Here is a 21,666-nt window from a genome sequence, read left to right on the forward strand (position 1 = left end):
TTAAAGTTAAATAGAGTTAAATCAGTGACAGGTTTCTGCTCACCTGCTCCCTCTCTTGAACGGGCAGCTGTACTTGGGGTAATCGTACAGCTCTGTCATTCGCTCTTTGAACAGCTCTCGGACCTCACACTGCTCCAAGAAGGGCAACGTCAGCTGGTTCTGTGCTGTGACAAAGGCCTGGGACAGAGACAGCAAACAGACAGGATTTTAAAATAGAAATTAATCATGTCCAATGCAGATACATGTCCTCCCACTCGTCTTTTTTAATGTGCATGTCATGTACATATAGCAAATACCATATTACAGTTTCAGATTAATATAAAAAAAACAACAACTCCTTCAAACTATTAAATTATTTGGGATGAATAATTGCCACAAGAAGATCATAAAAATTATCGTAATCATATGTTTATAGTTTTATTCTCTGAACTACAGCCACATGCCAACTGACCTATTCATCAGCTCAATTAGTTCAAAATGTCAAAAAAGCAAAAAAAGTTAATTAATAATACACTTTATTCTTAAATATTCTATATTTAGAAGCTTTAAAAAGGTCCCATTATGCATTTAAGCCATTTTGTTTTGTTTCATTCACACGTTTGAGTAACACACACATATTATGTGTGTGCATGTTATATATAGCACTTCCTGTTTTACCGCATGACATCACAAGGTGGTGAGTGTTTTCTGTTGGAGAGAAGACCTCAGCCTAAATATGCAGGGTTTGTGTTAAATATTTGTGAATGAAACAAAACACAACTCCAGGTCTGTTTGTGAGAGAAAACAACATTATAACATAGATCAGATGATAGTGTAACATGGTCATTTATGTTTTTTATGTAGATAATACATTTTCCTCATATCACATAATAAAAACTAGACTAATGAGAGTGCTGACCATCATAGATCGAAAATAACATAATATGAGCCTAATGGCCCTATCCGAATGGCTTAAATGCACCTAGGAAGCTCATTTCCTTATCATGACCTCAAACATGAGCCATCGTCATGAGCCATGACAAGGACCATCCCAGTTGATCAGTGAAGTTAGGAAGGAGTAAGGAAAGGAGACATTATGTTTCCTTTCATAGCTCCTTTAGCATAGGAAACGCGTGAGGCTCCTAACCAGCATAAGGAGCTATGAGGCATCCCACAAGTCAGTGCACAGATCAAACTGAAAGTTTCCCAATACTAACAACTTATACATTACACAGATTATTAATTAAAATTCTGCATAAAAACTCAACTTCACAACATACTAAGCATAATTGCAATAGAGCCACATCAGCCCCTTTGATATTATAATCTTTTGATGTGTTTACTGCACCTTTGTGCATATTTCTTTAGGTGTAACAAAAACTAAAAACCACATTGCTAATTTGCATAAATAGATAGCAGCTGCTCTGTTTTACGAGAGCAGCTGCTGCAGTCAGACTAAAGGACTTAGCTGAATATATTTGCTCTTTCTGTGATAGGGGATGTGCTGCTGATGGCGAATCTGTTCTGTGTGTGTTTTTTATATATTCATTTAAGATCATACATGAGCAGGTTTAGCGCAAGGACATTTCACTCATATACGGTGATGGGGTTATTTATGTGCTGGTCTGATGAAAAATTGACTGTAAAGATTGGAAAGTTTAAATAATTCTTGTAAAACTCAGTGCAGTAGTGGAGCATGATGTGCTTGTTGCAGTCTGTTTTTACTGAACAGCTGTCATTCTTGCTGCTGGTTATTCGGATCTACCAAAAGTAGCTATAGCTCCTTCTCCTCACTGCTCCTTACTCCTCCTTGGTCCTTATTGTTGACCTTATGATGTAGCTTTCAAAGGTTCAAGGCAAAGGAGACGGAAGGATTTTTGCCCCATGTCAGATTGAGAGAATATTTATAATCTTTAGAAAACTTGACAAAAAAATAATCACTGATTTCTCAACTACTAGTCAAACAGGGCATTTTTTTTTTAAGTTGTCATGTTTTTTTTATTGTTTTGTCTATGTGCAGTACTTTGGAAACGGTTTTGTTTGTAAAAAAAAAAACAAAACGTATAAAATAAAATGAATGTTATTTGCAGCCTTAACGTGTAACATGTTGGTTTAGGATGAATGCAAGCATTCAATTTGAATTCAATAGCTTTAGATTTAGAAATTACCACAGAATATTATGTACAGCTTTCAATTTCTATAAATCAACACTTTTCCCATTCAAATTTTCTTGTTGTATTCATATAATTATCTGTGACTTACCTGTGTTTTCTCACTGTCAGGATCCTCCAGCCAACTGTAGGGATCTGGTACTTTTTGTCCATGATAGTTGTCAACCTAAAACACAAATACTAATGAAAATACTTCCTCTAAAACGTCAACTATACTCGATATTTCACTCCTCTAATTTCACACTAAAGCCATATTTTGACAGCAGCAGTTGACAATCTTGAATATGCAAATGTAAACAAAGGCGTCTGACAGTGCTAAGCTAACTAGCACGCTAACAAAGCCGCCGTCCTAATGAATGAACAGCCGTAGAAAGCATGATGAAGCAGCAGCCGGCACGTTAGCATGCTAGGCTAACCCGCTAGCTCGTTCCACTCACCACTGCCTCGTCGCGGAAAGCCTGGGGGTACTGGAAGGACATTTTGGAGGAGAGCTTTCGGGAGGTGCGCAGGGACAGGTAGGGTCTCAGACAGTGGAAAAACGGCGCAGTGATGAGTCTGTGGAACCTGTGAAACATCAACACCAGACGCAGGAGGAAAGGGAGCGGATGTGAGGGCTGTCCGCGAGCGCACCCAAGACACTACAGCTGCTGCCCGACAGTGTGACAAGCCTCATACTCCCCCTAGTGGTCAGGGTGAGATATAACAGCTACATATATATTATACAGCAAATCATATGGATGTGTAACAACAATAACATTCGTAACAGTGACCACCCGCCTCTGCTTCTGGAAATAAATATCCCATTCATTTTTATTTTAAACCACTAAGTTATCAAAACATGTAGCTGAATCTTGAGTTTTAATGTGCTTTTTGCACTTAAAACAACCATGTTATTGATAGCACGTAGCTGCTTAGCCTCTGTGAGGTCTTTCAACTTAATAAATCAACATTATAAAAACATGTAAAACATTAAACAGTGAAATAAAACTAATTGTTAATTGTCAATGTATTACTGAGTGCCAAAGCCAGTCTGAATAAATAGGTTTTGAGGCTGGATTTAAAGTCTGTGATAGTGCACATTTCGAGGGGCAGTTTGTTTGGCCTGTTTGTCAGTTTGGCTGGCCACAGATCAGATCAGACCCAGTGTTTGAATCTGACTCTGGGGCAGACATAGGCAAAGTACAGCCAGGGGCCACACACGGCCCTTTGGACTTATTAATCCGGCCCACCGAAGGTGACGTATTATATTAAAATAGGTAAGGGTAAACCTTGTTCAAAATTCTTCTGTTCTGTTGTTATTTAAGTGAAATTTAACAAATAAATTATTAATTTGCATTTGGAAAACAACTTGTACAATGAGCTTTGCTACATGTTACAGGCCAAATCTCTCTCTCTCTCTCTCTCTCTCTCTCTCTCTCTCTCTCTCTCTCTCTCTCTCTCTCTCTCTCTCTCTCTCTCTCTATATATAATATATATATATATATATATATATATAATATATATATATATATAATCTCGCGTAAACAGACTGGATTCTTTTTTGTCTGAGTTGGAATTATGAAATTATTAACAGGTAATCTTAAGCAATAACTTATGTGAGAGTGTTTAATTCACAATCAAGGATCAACTGTGCGATAAACCAGCATTTTATTTAATTTCAGTCATGTTGTGTCCAGACATGTTGCTGTCTACATTTTTTTTTCCAACTCTTGCAATGCATTATGGTCTATAATGACTGCTAGGGACCAACGTTGGACACTACTTTTTAAAGTGCATTGAGGGAACTTTTTCACATACTGGACATTTGGTCATCATTAAAAATGGCATGACTAAATAGTGGCCTATGCAGGGGATAGTTTGGCCATTTGTACACAGCCAGAGTGAACAAACTCTGAGTGATCTAACTCTGTGAAGTACAGCCATTATCACTTTGACCTTTAACTATGGTAATAATGGGTCTAAATGAACAGAATAACCATGGATCTGCCTGGTTTTGATTTATTCATGGTCTAAGATAGTGGATCGCCAAAGATTAATATATAAACTGTGCATACTAATACAAGATCACATAAAAAATAATGTACTTTCATCAGTTATTGTTCATTAAAAAACATGTTTATATTTATGCATCTATCTTCACTTTGCCTTTTCTTTGCTTGTTAAAGGAGCATTTATCTAACATTCTGGCAATCGTGCCTCACATGGGACTCGAGACGTGATCAGAGAGCCGCCGTCACCACAGCAGCTCCATACGACACCTGCACCATATTATAGAAGAGATAAAGAAGAGCTCTTCTATGTTAAACATTTATGCAGCAGACTACAACAATATGAGACACACTTTCAAAAGATAAAAAGTGACTAAAAGCTTGGGCTTTGTAGAACATCTTCATGAGCTTTGATTCCACACTAAATGCTGGTAAAGCCTGGCCGCCTTCAGAGCTCCAGCTCCTCTCCTGCTCTGTGCTGCACCACAGGACCTAGGTCAAACATATCAGTGCTGCTTGGATCACGGCTTTAGGACTCGTTTGAAATGGCAGACACACACACCAGAAACAGTGCAAAAGCTTTTAAGAGTGTGGGACTAGCAGCCCGGATCATGTAGGAGCCAGCCTCACACAGCGTGAACGTGCTCTGGACAAGTCCAGGCGAGGAACTGACTATATGCTCTTTGCACAAGCAGACTGTACTGTGACTTGTTTTTTTCATGCTGGAACATCACTTTTATAGTCAAACTGGGTGTTTCTTTATTCCCAGGATCCTTCCTCCATAGGCCTCTTTGTAGCACTCTTCTGTAGTCTGTCCTGCAGTGTCCTGCTCACACGGCCTGGAGCACATATGGGCTTCAGAGGGGGCGACTGCGCCGTGTCACATGACCAGCTCAAATGTCACAGCACCTAGAGTTTTAATAAAAATCAATGCTTCTACAAAAGAAAAGTGTCCAGTAGTGTTTATGTGTCAACAGTCATTCAAACATGTGAACAGTGAAGACAAAAAGGTAGATTCACTCCTGAAAGAAACAACGTCTGGACTTTGAACTTACAAAGTCTATTATTTTCATTTGTTCACACTAACTTGCTCAAATCCAAACTATTGGACTTTCCCTGTGCTGTCTATACTGTCATCTTGGCACAGGAGTGTGCCCCATGATTGATCTGATAATAGTGTTACTTTCAGTAATGATGGATAAAATAGCAAAATATTTATTTTTATGGTGTGATGACTTTCATTTTATTAAAATGCACTTTGCTGCTTAAAGAAAAAGGCATAGGTCTATTGTGCTAACCACATTAATGCAGGGGACACTCTGTATGTGCAGTAGAGCTTATGCCGTGAACTGAGCTCTTCACTTGCCTCCTGCAGTAGGACTGGGTCTTTACAAACTGGGGCACAGCTGATTTATACTGGGGACCTGCCCCAGTATAAAGGGTTTAGTGAGGTCGCTGGTTCCACTGTCATGTCAGGTGTTGATTCTGAGGACACTCAGAGCTTGTACCCAAGTTGCAATAATGCACAGTTTCCACTAGAGGGCCCCCCAGTACTGCTACCCCTCTGCCTCTGTGTGTGTGTGATGTGGCTCAGTCTGGTGTGGCAGTCTGCTGTGCTGCTCCACTCACTTGTACAAACACGTATACACATGTGCATGTATACACGTGTACATGTGTATACATGTGTAAATGTATACACATGTGTAAATGTATACACATGTGTACATGTATACACATGTGCATGTATACATGTGTATACATTTACACATGTGTATACATTTACACATGTATACACATGTACACGTGTATACATGCACATGTGTATACGTGTTTGTACAAGTGAGATGGAGCAGCACCAGCAGACTGCCACACCAGACTGAGCCACATCACACACACACAGAGGCAGAGAGGGTAGCAGTACTGGGGGGCCCTCTAGTGGAAACTGTGCATTATTGCAACTTGGGTACAAGCTCTGAGTGTCTCAGAATCAACACCTGACATGACAGTGGAAACCAGCGACCTCACTAAACCCTTTATACTGGGGCAGGTCCCCAGTATAAATCAGCTGTGCCCCAGTTTGTAAAGACCCAGTCCTACTGCAGGAGGCAAGTGAAGAGCTCAGTTCACGGCATAAGCTCTACTGCACATACAGAGTGTCCCCTGCATTAATGTGGTTAGCACAATAGACCTATGCCTTTTTCTTTAAGCAGCAAAGTGCATTTTAATAAAATGAAAGTCATCACACCATAAAAATAAATATTTTGCTATTTTATCCATCATTACTGAAAGTAACACTATTATCAGATCAATCATGGGGCACACTCCTGTGCCAAGATGACAGTATAGACAGCACAGGGAAAGTCCAATAGTTTGGATTTGAGCAAGTTAGTGTGAACAAATGAAAATAATAGACTTTGTAAGTTCAAAGTCCAGACGTTGTTCTTTCAGGAGTGAATCTACCTTTTTGTCTTCACTGTTCACATGTTTGAATGACTGTTGACACATAAACACTACTGGACACTTTTCTTTTGTAGAAGCATTGATTTTTATTAAAACTCTAGGTGCTGTGACATTTGAGCTGGTCATGTGACACGCGCGCAGTCGCCCCCTCTGAAGCCCATATGTGCTCCAGGCCGTGTGAGCAGGACACTGCAGGACAGACTACAGAAGAGTGCTACAAAGAGGCCTATGGAGGAAGGATCCTGGGAATAAAGAAACACCCAGTTTGACTATAAAAGTGATGTTCCAGCATGAAAAAACAAGTCACAGTACAGTCTGCTTGTGCAAAGAGCATATAGTCAGGTTCCTCGCCTGGACTTGTCCAGAGCACGTTCACGCTGTGTGAGGCTGGCTCCTACATGATCCGGGCTGCTAGTCCCACACTCTTAAAGCTTTTGCACTGTTTCTGGTGTGTGGTCTGCCATTTCAAACGAGTCCTAAAGCCGTGATCCAAGCAGCACTGATATGTTTGACCTAGGTCCTGTGGTGCAGCACAGAGCAGGAGAGGAGCTGGAGCTCTGAAGGCGGCCAGGCTTTACCAGCATTTAGTGTGGAATCAAAGCTCATGAAGATGTTCTACAAAGCCCAAGCTTTTAGTCACTTTTTATCTTTGAAAGTGTGTCTCATATTGTTGTAGTCTGCTGCATAAATGTTTAACATAGAAGAGCTCTTCTTTATCTCTTCTATAATATGGTGCAGGTGTCGTATGGAGCTGGCTGTGGTGACGGCGGCTGCTCTGATCACGTCTCGAGTCCCATGTGAGGCACGATTGCCAGAATGTTAGATAAATGCTCCTTTAACAAGCAAAGAAAAGGCAAAGTGAAGATAGATGCATAAATATAAACATGTTTTTTAATGAACAATAACTGATGAAAGTACATTATTTTTTATGTGATCTTGTATTAGTATGCACAGTTTATATATTAATCTTTGGCGATCCACTATCTTAGACCATGAATAAATCAAAACCAGGCAGATCCATGGTTATTCTGTTCATTTAGACCCATTATTACCATAGTTAAAGGTCAAAGTGATAATGGCTGTACTTCACAGAGTTAGATCACTCAGAGTTTGTTCACTCTGGCTGTGTACAAATGGCCAAACTATCCCCTGCATAGGCCACTATTTAGTCATGCCATTTTTAATGATGACCAAATGTCCAGTATGTGAAAAAGTTCCCTCAATGCACTTTAAAAAGTAGTGTCCAACGTTGGTCCCTAGCAGTCATTATAGACCATAATGCATTGCAAGAGTTGGAAAAAAAAAATGTAGACAGCAACATGTCTGGACACAACATGACTGAAATTAAATAAAAGTGCTGGTTTATCGCACAGTTGATCCTTGATTGTGAATTAAACACTCTCACATAAGTTATTGCTTAAGATTACCTGTTAATAATTTCATAATTCCAACTCAGACAAAAAAGAATAATCCAGTCTGTTTACGCGAGATTATATATATATATATATATATATATATATATATATATATATATATATAATAGAGAGAGAGAGAGAGAGAGAGAGAGAGAGAGAGAGAGAGAGAGAGAGAGAGAGAGAGAGAGAGAGAGAGAGAGAGAGAGAGAGAGAGAGAGAGATTTGGCCTGTAACATGTAGCAAAGCTCATTGTACAAGTTGTTTTCCAAATGCAAATTAATAATTTATTTGTTAAATTTCACTTAAATAACAACAGAACAGAAGAATTTTGAACAAGGTTTACCCTTACCTATTTTAATATAAATACGTCACCTTCGGTGGGCCGGATTAATAAGTCCAAAGGGCCGTGTGTGGCCCCTGGCTGTACTTTGCCTATGTCTGCCCCAGAGTCAGATTCAAACACTGGGTCTGATCTGATCTGTGGCCAGCCAAACTGACAAACAGGCCAAACAAACTGCCCCTCGAAATGTGCACTATCACAGACTTTAAATCCAGCCTCAAAACCTATTTATTCAGACTGGCTTGGCACTCAGTAATACATTGACAATTAACAATTAGTTTTATTTCACTGTTTAATGTTTTACATGTTTTTATAATGTTGATTTATTAAGTTGAAAGACCTCACAGAGGCTAAGCAGCTACGTGCTATCAATAACATGGTTGTTTTAAGTGCAAAAAGCACATTAAAACTCAAGATTCAGCTACATGTTTTGATAACTTAGTGGTTTAAAATAAAAATGAATGGGATATTTATTTCCAGAAGCAGAGGCGGGTGGTCACTGTTAGAATGTTATTGTTGTTACACATCCATATGATTTGCTGTATAATATATATGTAGCTGTTATATCTCACCCTGACCACTAGGGGGAGTATGAGGCTTGTCACACTGTCGGGCAGCAGCTGTAGTGTCTTGGGTGCGCTCGCGGACAGCCCTCACATCCGCTCCCTTTCCTCCTGCGTCTGGTGTTGATGTTTCACAGGTTCCACAGACTCATCACTGCGCCGTTTTTCCACTGTCTGAGACCCTACCTGTCCCTGCGCACCTCCCGAAAGCTCTCCTCCAAAATGTCCTTCCAGTACCCCCAGGCTTTCCGCGACGAGGCAGTGGTGAGTGGAACGAGCTAGCGGGTTAGCCTAGCATGCTAACGTGCCGGCTGCTGCTTCATCATGCTTTCTACGGCTGTTCATTCATTAGGACGGCGGCTTTGTTAGCGTGCTAGTTAGCTTAGCACTGTCAGACGCCTTTGTTTACATTTGCATATTCAAGATTGTCAACTGCTGCTGTCAAAATATGGTTTAGTGTGAAATTAGAGGAGTGAAATATCGAGTATAGTTGACGTTTTAGAGGAAGTATTTTCATTAGTATTTGTGTTTTAGGTTGACAACTATCATGGACAAAAAGTACCAGATCCCTACAGTTGGCTGGAGGATCCTGACAGTGAGAAAACACAGGTAAGTCACAGATAATTATATGAATACAACAAGAAAATTTGAATGGGAAAAGTGTTGATTTATAGAAATTGAAAGCTGTACATAATATTCTGTGGTAATTTCTAAATCTAAAGCTATTGAATTCAAATTGAATGCTTGCATTCATCCTAAACCAACATGTTACACGTTAAGGCTGCAAATAACATTCATTTTATTTTATACGTTGTTGTTTTTTTTTTTACAAACAAAACCGTTTCCAAAGTACTGCACATAGACAAAACAATAAAAAGAAACATGACAACTTAAAAAAAAAATGCCCTGTTTGACTAGTAGTTGAGAAATCAGTGATTATTTTTTTGTCAAGTTTTCTAACGATTATAAATATTCTCTCAATCTGACATGGGGCAAAAATCCTTCCGTCTCCTTTGCCTTGAACCTTTGAAAGCTACATCATAAGGTCAACAATAAGGACCAAGGAGGAGTAAGGAGCAGTGAGGAGAAGGAGCTATAGCTACTTTTGGTAGATCCGAATAACCAGCAGCAAGAATGACAGCTGTTCAGTAAAAACAGACTGCAACAAGCACATCATGCTCCACTACTGCACTGAGTTTTACAAGAATTATTTAAACTTTCCAATCTTTACAGTCAATTTTTCATCAGACCAGCACATAAATAACCCCATCACCGTATATGAGTGAAATGTCCTTGCGCTAAACCTGCTCATGTATGATCTTAAATGAATATATAAAAAACACACACAGAACAGATTCGCCATCAGCAGCACATCCCCTATCACAGAAAGAGCAAATATATTCAGCTAAGTCCTTTAGTCTGACTGCAGCAGCTGCTCTCGTAAAACAGAGCAGCTGCTATCTATTTATGCAAATTAGCAATGTGGTTTTTAGTTTTTGTTACACCTAAAGAAATATGCACAAAGGTGCAGTAAACACATCAAAAGATTATAATATCAAAGGGGCTGATGTGGCTCTATTGCAATTATGCTTAGTATGTTGTGAAGTTGAGTTTTTTATGCAGAAGATTTTAATTAATAATCTGGTGTAATGTATAAGTTGTTAGTATTGGGAAACTTTCAGTTTGATCTGTGCACTGACTTGTGGGATGCCTCATAGCTCCTTATTGCTGGTTAGGAGCCTCACGCGTTTCCTATGCTAAAGGAGCTATGAAAGGAAACATAATGTCTCCTTTCCTTACTCCTTCCTAACTTCACTGATCAACTGGGATGGTCCTTGTCATGGCTCATGACGATGGCTCATGTTTGAGGTCATGATAAGGAAATGAGCTTCCTAGGTGCATTTAAGCCATTCGGATAGGGCCATTAGGCTCATATTATGTTATTTTTCGGATCTATGATGGTCAGCACTCTCATTAGTCTAGTTTTTATTATGTGATATGAGGAAAATGTATTATCTACATAAAAAACATAAATGACCATGTTACACTATCATCTGATCTATGTTATAATGTTGTTTCCTATCACAAACAGACCTGGAGTTGTGTTTTGTTTCATTCACAAATATTTAACACAAACCCTGCATATTTAGGCTGAGGTCTTCTCTCCAACAGAAAACACTCACCACCTTGTGATGTCATGCGGTAAAACAGGAAGTGCTATATATAACATGCACACACATAATATGTGTGTGTTACTCAAACGTGTGAATGAAACAAAACACAAAATGGCTTAAATGCATAATGGGACCTTTTTAAAGCTTCTAAATATAGAATATTTAAGAATAAAGTGTATTATTAATTAACTTTTTTTGCTTTTTTGACATTTTGAACTAATTGAGCTGATGATATAGGTCAGTTGGCATGTGGCTGTAGTTCAGAGAATAAAACTATAAACATATGATTACGATAATTTTTATGATCTTCTTGTGGCAATTATTCATCCCAAATAATTTAATAGTTTGAAGGAGTTGTTGTTTTTTTATATTAATCTGAAACTGTAATATGGTATTTGCTATATGTACATGACATGCACATTAAAAAAAGACGAGTGGGAGGACATGTATCTGCATTGGACATGATTAATTTCTATTTTAAAATCCTGTCTGTTTGCTGTCTCTGTCCCAGGCCTTTGTCACAGCACAGAACCAGCTGACGTTGCCCTTCTTGGAGCAGTGTGAGGTCCGAGAGCTGTTCAAAGAGCGAATGACAGAGCTGTACGATTACCCCAAGTACAGCTGCCCGTTCAAGAGAGGGAGCAGGTGAGCAGAAACCTGTCACTGATTTAACTCTATTTAACTTTAAACCTTTTTGCTCTATAGAGTATTAAGTATGCTGTCTGCATTGTGTCAAATTTCATCAATTACTGACCCAAAAGTACAGCTGGGATGCTCTGCTCCATCTGACCCTCTTCTCTGCATCCTCTGTAATGACTATTACACATACAGTGTGAAAATGAATATGTCACGGTACCACAGTGGAGAGAAGTGGTTCACATGAAAGCCCCAGAAACAAACATTATTGTCAGTAGATTTGGGTAGAACATTGATATGTGAAATATCTCATGTTTTCTCATGTATTTTGATTGGCAGGTACTTCCACTTCTACAACACTGGGCTGCAGAACCAGAGTGTCATGTACGTCCAGGAGAGTCTAGAGGCGGAGCCCACAGTGTTCCTAGACCCAAACACCTTCTCTGACGATGGAACAGTGGCACTACGAGGTACACAACCCAGTCTGATATAATGCACTTATTATATTAGTCTGTATGAACATGGGTGCTGCTGCTCACAAGGTGACCCAGGGCTGCTTTGGGTACAGAACCAGCCACTAAGTTTGTGCAGTGAATGAACGATGCATGAAATTGTGAAGAAATTCTATAAAGAGCATATTAAAGGACCTGTACTTGATGTTGAACCATGAGTCAGGAATATGCTTTAGTGTCACTTTGATGTTGTTTAACTGGGATCCAGAATACACATTAAAACATTAAAAGTTCACAGAAGAAAACTGGTGTCCCTGTCATGAATGCACTGCTTGATTTAAAGGTGCTTTATCTTAACCAGAAGAGACTTAAATCATGTACAGGCCCTTTAAACTATATCAGCTACTATGTTGAAACAAATGTTGGATAAAAATGGATGATTCCAAGTGTATCCTGGCCATAACTTTTCTATTAAAAATAAAGGAACAAGCAGGCTGTTTAATTCTCATGTTGTTTCCACGTTGCTGCAGGCTACGCGTTCTCGGAGGACGGGGAGTACCTGGCCTACGGCACCAGTGCCAGCGGCTCTGACTGGGTGGAGATCCGCTTCCTCCGGGTGGAAGGGGCCGTGCCTCTGGAGGACCGGCTGCTCAGGGTCAAGTTCAGCTGCATGTCCTGGACCCACGACGGGAAGGGTCTCTTCTACAACTCCTACCCCGAGCAGGAGGGCAAAAGTGACGGTCAGCACTCTCATTAGTCTAGTTTTTATTATGTGATATGAGGAAAATTAATTATTATCTACATAAAAAATATAAATGACCATAGTACACTATCATCTGATTTATGTTATAGTGTTTCTTCATCATAATCAGACCTGGAGTTGTGTTTTGTTTCATTCACACATGTTTAACACATAAACCCTGTATATTTAGGCTGAGTTCTTCCTTCAAACTGAAAACATTCTATTTTACCTTGTGATGTCATGTGGTAATTACTGTAGACTTGACAATCTCACAAGGTGGAACAGAGCATTTTGGGCTTTGGAGATGTAGCCAGACTAATAATAGTTTCCCAACATGTGTGAATGAAGCAAAACACAACTCCAGGTATGTTTTTGATTAAGTACCAACATTCTGACATGACTAAAATCTCATTGGTGTCAGTTTTTAGTAATAAAGAAAAGGAAAAAGCATGTGACTTCTATTCATCAGTGAAGCCATTTTGAATTGAGTGAATTGTCTGTAAAACCTCTAGTTATTATGTGGCTGTTATGTGGCTGTACAGTTAACACTAACATTCACCTTGTGTATTTTGAACACAGAAGCATAGAAAATCATTTTAAACTAATGAACCGGTGCAGTGACCGCATATTGATCTAAACAAAGAGAGAGACCGCTGCACTAGGGTAAAAAATCACTAGTGTAAAAAATAGTCCATTATTTTGCAATAAAACAAAAAAGTATTCCAAAAAACATTCTTGTTTATTTTTCATATAGTGTATTGAAAATTCTGTTCATACTTTTCGAGATTCTTGTAATAGAAGTGTATTTTCTCTCCTCAGGCACAGAGACGTCGACAAACCTGCATCAGAAGCTGTACTATCACGTGCTGGGGAGCGCTCAGGCCGAGGATGTGCTGTGTGCAGAGTTCCCCGAGCAGCCTAAGTGGATGAGCGGAGCCGAGGTACTGCTCTTCTTTACTGTTAGTGTGTATGTTAAAAAATAGGCTAAGCAGGTCCCAGTGAGTGCATTGAGAAGAGGGCGGAGATAGGGGGTAGGGGAACGCAGGACAACATTACAGAATGACTCAAACAGGCATAAATCAATCAATATCCAACTCTGAGTAAAGTAATGGTGAGGGATCATTGTATAACAGGGTTAAAAGCTCATACAACTGGATTTTGACATAATCTGTCCCTTTAAGTTTTACTTTCATTAAATAATTTCAAGTCAAACATTTTGGATATGTAAATATTTGCAAGTAAAATGGTGTTGTCTCTTCCCTCTTCTGTGCAGGTTTCAGACGATGGGCGTTACGTGCTGCTGTCCATCAGAGAGGGCTGTGATCCAGTCAACAGACTGTGGTACTGTGATCTCCAGACGCAGCCTCAGGGAATCACAGGTCAGAGCTGCTGCTTTTATTAAGTTTGAATAACATTTGCTTAGCATTTCTTTCTTAAAGGCCTGGAACAAATGTTCATTGGATTTCTATATAGGAGCCTTTCAAATCACCCAAAGCACTTAATTAATTCACTCTACACTCAGTGTAGATTGACAGTGTAGTTAAACCACCACTATCAGCTCCTCTGCTTAAGGACACAACAACAGTTTCCCCTAGGGCCACTTTGCAGCTCTGATTTCCACCTGCCCCTTTATGATGCATCACAACAACATGATCCTGATTGACTTAGAATTTCCATGTACTTTAATTTTGAATCTTTTATTTATTTAGTAGCCTACTAGAGATGTCAGCAGTATTGGATTAATTGTGGTTATGCAGTGTCACAATATCATAAAATATAATAATCTGGACCATTTTGGAAACAAAATTAAGTAATTTCAATTCAATCTCCAGAACGTAAACCTAACCATATAGTGCATTTTATGTGGCCATTTATCACTATAACTTTACTTTTGCATTAAGAAAGTTAGATTTCATAATGCTGGCCACATATGAGAGGTGTGATAATGGATTAGAATGAAGAAAATAAAGGATCGTGTTTTGTGTAAACGTGGCTATTCATTAACTCGTGATGTTTCTTCTGACAATAATCGTAACACTAAAATTTATAATTGTGACATCTGTATAGCCTGTATTTGGTGATTTAAAAACAAAAATAATAATAATTAGTTTATCCTTTCTGACTGTCCCTTGCTATGTTCTGCAGGCCTTTTGCCGTGGGTGAAGCTGATCGATAACTTTGACGCAGAGTACGAGTATGTGACAAATGAAGGCACAGTGTTTACATTTAAGACCAACCTGGAGGCTCCGCGATATCGCCTCATCAACATCGACTTCTCCTGTCCAGAGCCAAGCAGCTGGAAGGAGCTCATCCCACAACACGACAAGGACGTTATAGGTGAGAACATTGATTTGAACATGTTCAGTTATAGATTTTACTCATGACAATTGCAATGCAGATTTATTGTTAATTACAAAAACACTGGAAATGATGGAAGTTACTTATGTTATAATTGGTGCTTTGGTTCTCAAGACAATTATCCAATCAGAAAGCAGAAACCTAAAAGGACTCTCTGATGTAAATGGTCACTACCTAAACCCCAGCACCTGCAGATAATCATGGCTCAGTGCTAGTGCAGCCTCTGCAGCTCAGTGAGTGAATTCTGGAGGTTCTTTCACATGAGGCCTATCCATAAACTGAGAATGAGACACACTTGTATGTGTCTCTTTCTGCAGGTTAAGGCTCTGGCAACACAGATTCAGTTGTGTTTATAGTAGCTTGCAAATTAGATAAAGATTGTTTTTCCCCAGTTGAGCATCTTGTAGACTGTGTGCAGTGGTCTGATGTTGTTACAAAGTCATATTTTTACATCTCATTATAAAGCATTTTATTGATCATAAACCCGGAGAGAGCCAGAAGTGTTGCTACGATTGATGAAGCTTTGACGGTCCAGTCCATCGTACTCCACTTTGCTGTCTAGAGATGCTGTTCTAAAGCTGGGCCTGATAATTCATGCATGTGATGTCAATACTAGTGATGTGCCAGAGGGTGTGTGAGAGCTGGGAATTGGATTGATGGATTGGATTAACTCAAACCCTATTGGCCCTATTCAAACCCTCCTTACAGTGAGCTGTAAAATTCTGTGCAAGGCTCTGCCCACAAGCCTATGTCACCCATGCTCCCACATGACAATGCTCCATAAATATACAAAAACATGAAACAAAACTATACATGGCAACTTTACAAACCTGATGTGATGTGCAGTAGTTTCATTAATGGCATGTACACTGATTGTAATGTGATAGCACTCTGAAGCTCTCTGAAGGAGGAGTGACTTAGCACAAAATAAATATAATTCACTTAAACAAAAGAGTGCAATATTTAAGTGTTTGGATAACAAAGTTGACTGTTGTGTGTTCCTGTGTGGTGTGCAGTGTTTGCGACATGCACATACTCCAGCCTCCTGTTCGTGTGCTTCCTCCATGATGTGAAGAACGTGCTGAAGATGTACCAGCTGAGCTCCGGGGAGGAGCTCCGGGACTTTCCCACTGGATGTGGGCTCCATCGTGGGCTTCACTGGACGCAAGAGGGACACAGAGATCTTCTACTACTTCACCTCGTTCCTCTCTCCGGGTAAACTTTCGCTGTTTACGTTTACATCATTGAGCCCTTTACAAACAAGGCACCCGGGTGATCTCTGGGCGCTGTCCCCAACTCTTTTGCTCTGAGCAGTACATATTAAGGTATCCAAGTAGTAAGTATAGAAAATCGGATACTAATCGATAATAAAACTAGTATCACAACTAGATACTCATTTGAGCAAGTATCAATACTAAAAAAGTCACATTCACAGAAATGAACCTTTCCTGAATATCTTTAGAATGATCTTGAGATGTCTCAGAACAAGCATAAGACACATAGACTAGTATACACCCATGGACCACTATGAACCTACTGGACTGAGGGATAACAAAGATATAAGGACACATTGGAATAAATAAAAAAAAATAATGGTGAAAATTAGGGATGCACGTTAATATTGATCACTGATAATTATCGTCTGATAATAGCAATTATGACGTCACGCGATAATTCCGATACTGTCTTTTTGATTTAATGTGATCATTGGAAGCAAAAAATACACTTTCCCCCCGAGGTTTTCTTCCTCAGAGTGATCACTCTGAGCCCTAGCTCTGCGCCCTGCTCCAGCCACACACACACAAAGCAGCCCCGGTTAAAGAAGTAGCTTATCACCATCAGGTTGATGTACAACGCATTGACCAGTGCTAAGATGCAAATTTGAAAATCCAAATCTGTATATCTGGAATTGTGGCAAGTTTTAGAAGGTTATCTCTCTCTAAATCAGAAATAAAATGACTGTCTTCCTGTTTTTTCCAGCCATTATTTACCACTGTGACCTGACCAAGGAGCCTCTGCAGCCTCATGTGTTCAGAGAAGTCACTGTCAAAGGCTTCAACCCAGCAGACTACCAGACCACACAGGCAAGACCCTCTCCCACACACTTTATTTGCACCATTTATTACATTGCATTATTTATGACTATTATAAAAGCAGTTATTGTCATCACCCAGGTGTTCTACCCATCCAAAGACGGCACTCAGATCCCCATGTTCATCGTGCATAAGAAGGGCATCGCTCTGGACGGCTCTCACCCGGGCTTTCTCTACGGCTACGGGGGCTTCAACATCTCCATCACCCCCAGCTACAGCGTGTCCCGCCTCATCTTTGTCAGACACCTGGGGGGAGTGCTCGCTGTGGCCAACATCAGGGGAGGCGGCGAGTATGGGGAGACCTGGCACAAAGGTGAGGAGGCTGTTGAGGCAGAATTTGGTGCTAACTATTCAACATGTGAATATAGACGTGTCTTATGATTATTATCTACAAATGGGGCTGAATTTTTGACTAGCATTGCAATTACGTTTCAGTTTGTAATATGTTTCATTTGAATTCTTTTCAAAGTTCACATTTTAAGCATCATTCAGGAGCATTAACATTTTAGAGAAGATATGAACTGCTAAACTCATCCGATGCATTTCAGAACATGTTTGTAGAGGTCTAAACTACAGGGCTAAACAAGCAGTCCTTCCAACTCAAAGTGCAATTTTGATTTAGACTGTGATGAGTCTTGTAAATGCAGGACCTGTTGGCTTGAAACAAATGGAAACAATATTGCAGTTCTTCTCTGTATGTGTTTTTTCCTTTATAATATTTGATATATTTTACATCTGGTTTCATGACCTGCCAACGCTTTTTACAATACTTAAAAAATGTGTTTAGTCTGAAATTGTATCCTGTCTCTATGATTTCCGATGGCCATGAGTGCATACAGTCATACATGTCAAAACCAACATGGTTTAACTTTGGTCCGTTTAAATCTGAGATGAGAGAATAGATTTTGTTCTGAATTATTTCCTAGATTAGAAAAAAATCTATGCCATTTATAGTTTTACCATTTATATTTACCATTTATAGTTAGTTACTCCTATTTTCAACTATAAAACTTAACGTAAACACACAAAATGGGTGGGCCTTTTTTTTTTTTTTTCCTGAGGGCCATATTTGAATCCAGATATGTAGTCGAGGGCTGGACCAATGTGATCACTGGTGTATAATAAGCAAATTAGATCTGCTCCAGCGATGCACCGGTCCAACACAGATGACGATACTTTTAGGAAAATGTAACTTTCTTTAAAACACTGTTAACTTATTACGAAAGAGCCAGTTATGTTGTGTAACTTTTATTTATCTCCCAGATCACTACTGAACAGCTTTATATGAATAAAAGTTTAAACATTATGGGACGTCCTAGGCTAAAATCAGCCCTTAAATAGTCTTATTACATCCAATTAAAGGCCCAACCAAGATATCAACTGAACTGATATCATGGACCCAATCCAGCTTTCAGCATTGGCACTGATATTTGATGCCAGTATCTGTATCGCTGCATCCCTAGCCTACTCTATAAATTCTCACAACCAAAATTCTAATTCCAGTGCAGCCCAAACTAAATCCTGAAGTATTCAAAACACTAACAATATTTCGAATAAAGGTTATCTTATTAATTTATCTTCTAACAAAAACATTTGTCCTTTTTCTTTTCCTTTGCAGCGGGCATGTTGGCCAACAAACAGAACTGCTTCACAGACTTCCAGTGTGCGGCCGAGTACCTGATTAAAGAGGGCTACACCTCCGCCTCCAAACTCACCATCAACGGAGGGTCTAACGGAGGCCTGCTCGTGGGTGTGTGCAGACTGCTACTGCGGCTAGGGCCAAGGGGACAGTGAGGGCAAGGCTCAAGAGTCATTGTTTAACTTAAAACAAGACATCTGAGTGACTGTTTTCTGTCTGTTATTTTAAAAGCAATATTCAGTTCACAAAACATCTTTTAAGGATTTCATTTTAACAGTCCCATGAGGTCTAGACCACAGGGTTATCAGGCTTTAGACATACGCCTTGCCATTTGCTAACTGATTGGTAGACAAGTGAATATTGAATTCTACTCCCTAATAATGAATCCTTTTTGATGATTCTCTGCTTCTCTGCTTGTGTGTGCGTAGCGGCCTGTGTGAACCAGCGCCCGGAGCTGTTTGGCTGTGCTGTGGCTCAGGTGGGGGTCATGGACATGTTAAAGTTCCATAAGTTCACCATCGGACACGCCTGGACCACGGACTACGGCTGCTCCGAGGACAAGGAGCAGTTTGAGTGTCTCATTAAGTACGTGCTCATATCTCTCTCATAATATTACGCACACACATGGGTTAGCACGGTTACGACTCATAGTTTGTGTTATAGGACTGGGGAAGTAGGGTGGAAGTTCATCATGTATCCAGTGGACAGTGCTGCTGTACTGGCAAATATTCTGCCAAAAGTCTGTAGAGATCGATGGTATTGACGAGGCCTGCCACAATAACAAATTTTTAAGTTAGATATGTTGCTGAAGTAAATATAGACAATAAACGATAATATTGGAACTAATTTATGCCACTGACAGAAAAACCTAAGAGCAGATTTAAACTACAGAAATTATTCTAAATCTACAATATTGTTAAAAAATCATGAGCAGCAATAAATAAACAGCATAATGAAACACTTTAATCGTTAGTTTGCATCTGTAATGAGTCATAGACGTTATTCAACCTTTTATGGCTTAAATGTGTAGCCAAAAAATTACCAAATATTTCCCAGTAGTGCAAAGAAAAAATACACACAATAAATACTGACCCCAAAACTATATACTTCCAGCTGTCATATATTGAATCATAAGTCGATATAGTCATTATTGTGACAGGTCTAGTATTGACAAAGACCATCATATTCATTGAAGACTAACAGCTGGCTACTCAAGTAAACATCAGCAAAAAAAGGTGTGATTACAACTTCCTTATGTTTTTATTGCATAAATACTCTATTTCTCTTGTTAACATGCTAATTTATATAGGATTCTCTAACAATGCACAAACACAAATCAAAATAGTATAATGAAAAAAAAAATATTGAGTAACATTACTTCAAAATAATTTTACTCCATTTTTATCTATCTATCTAATATACTCAATTAAAAGTAGAAAAGTAAGAGTAAAGTAAAGTAAGAGTAACTGTCTGCTTTTGACATCTGACTTACAATTTAAAGTAAATAAGTAACCATTAAATACTGCACAAAATATGGTATTTTCAAACAAATATTTCAAAGTAAATCCACCTGAGTAAATATAACTGCTTCATTACCTCTGTCCTCCCTGCTCTCTGCCTCCTCCTCAGGTACTCTCCTCTACATAACATCTGCGTGCCTGAGGGGAGCGGCGTGCAGTACCCGGCCGTGCTGCTCCTCACCGGGGACCACGACGACCGCGTGGTGCCCCTCCACTCGCTCAAGTACATGGCCACGCTGCAGCACGTGGTGGGCCGCAGCCCCCAGCAAACCAAGCCCCTCTTCATCCTGGTGGACACCAAGTCAGGCCACGGAGCAGGCAAGCCCACCAGCAAGGTCATCCAGGAGGTGGCCGACACGTACGCCTTCATCGCCCGCTGCCTCCACCTCTCCTGGGTCAAATAACATGCACGGCTGGACACATGCACACACAATGGCCAGTTTATTATGTACAACAGTATTTAGCTTATCAGTAAGTGACATCATGCTGGGGGTGTTCTGCATGTGTCTCTATGGTGCAATGTTCAGCAGTTCCCATGGTTGCACAATGTACGCATCAACAAACACTGTCAAAAAAGTTTTAAGAACACTAAATGGATTTAAACCAAGCATTTTCAGGAGACTCTGAACCTGAGCGTTCATGGTCCTGTTTAGGAGTTTGATTTTCAACTTAAAGGTGAGAGCGACTAACTGAAAAACTGTTGGCTAATGCTAACTAGCCTTTGACTGTAATGTTATTTCAGAGGGAATTGTTTAATGGTACAAATCAGGTAACCTCTTGTAGTTCTAGCTAAGTCAGTTCTTTATGGTCAGATTGTGTTAAAACAAAACTCAGATAAAAATCTAACAGCTGCAGACAGAGCAGTGTCTACAGTTAGCATAACACCCCCAGGGAATGTTGATGACATCAGCTGTGAAGCATCAATAGCTAATTAAGCCGAGGAAATAAGCCAGTTAATGGGTTTCCTTGTAGAGGTAACATTTTGAAGAATGTAAGTCATTCAAAAGATGGGATATTTTGTTAATTACTATGGCAACGGTACTGCCTAAAACCTATGGGTGGGTTATGTTCACAGCATGTTGTGATTAGGGATACACAGCTTTTTCAATTCTGATACAGATATGAATACTGCCGAT

The 21,666-nt window shown here is 39.6% G+C and overlaps 2 protein-coding genes across 2 annotated transcripts; one reads left to right on the plus strand and one right to left on the minus strand.

The window, feature by feature from the left end:
* Positions 1–39: 39 nt before the first annotated feature.
* LOC117393208 (prolyl endopeptidase-like) lies at positions 40–2,736 on the minus strand. The gene is made up of 3 exons (XM_033991400.2): positions 2,588–2,736; positions 2,242–2,316; positions 40–177 (listed from the first exon to the last, which is right to left on the minus strand). The coding sequence occupies exons 1-3, from the start codon at positions 2,723–2,725 to the stop codon at positions 40–42; spliced, it is 351 nt and encodes a 116-aa protein (XP_033847291.1). The 5' UTR covers positions 2,726–2,736.
* Positions 2,737–9,031: 6,295 nt separating this feature from the next.
* LOC117393026 (prolyl endopeptidase-like) lies at positions 9,032–21,077 on the plus strand. The gene is given in 15 exon segments (XM_033991197.2): positions 9,032–9,180; positions 9,451–9,525; positions 11,602–11,735; positions 12,066–12,196; positions 12,709–12,918; positions 13,740–13,861; positions 14,194–14,299; positions 15,066–15,257; positions 16,295–16,398; positions 16,400–16,493; positions 17,259–17,362; positions 17,453–17,684; positions 18,990–19,121; positions 19,439–19,595; positions 20,640–21,077. Coding segments are annotated over 15 exon segments (2,226 nt in total). The 5' UTR covers positions 9,032–9,042; the 3' UTR covers positions 20,935–21,077.
* The last annotated feature ends 589 nt before the right edge of the window (positions 21,078–21,666 follow it).

This window comes from Periophthalmus magnuspinnatus, chromosome 24 (assembly GCF_009829125.3).
Source record: "Periophthalmus magnuspinnatus isolate fPerMag1 chromosome 24, fPerMag1.2.pri, whole genome shotgun sequence".
Taxonomy (NCBI): Eukaryota; Metazoa; Chordata; class Actinopteri; order Gobiiformes; family Gobiidae; genus Periophthalmus; species Periophthalmus magnuspinnatus.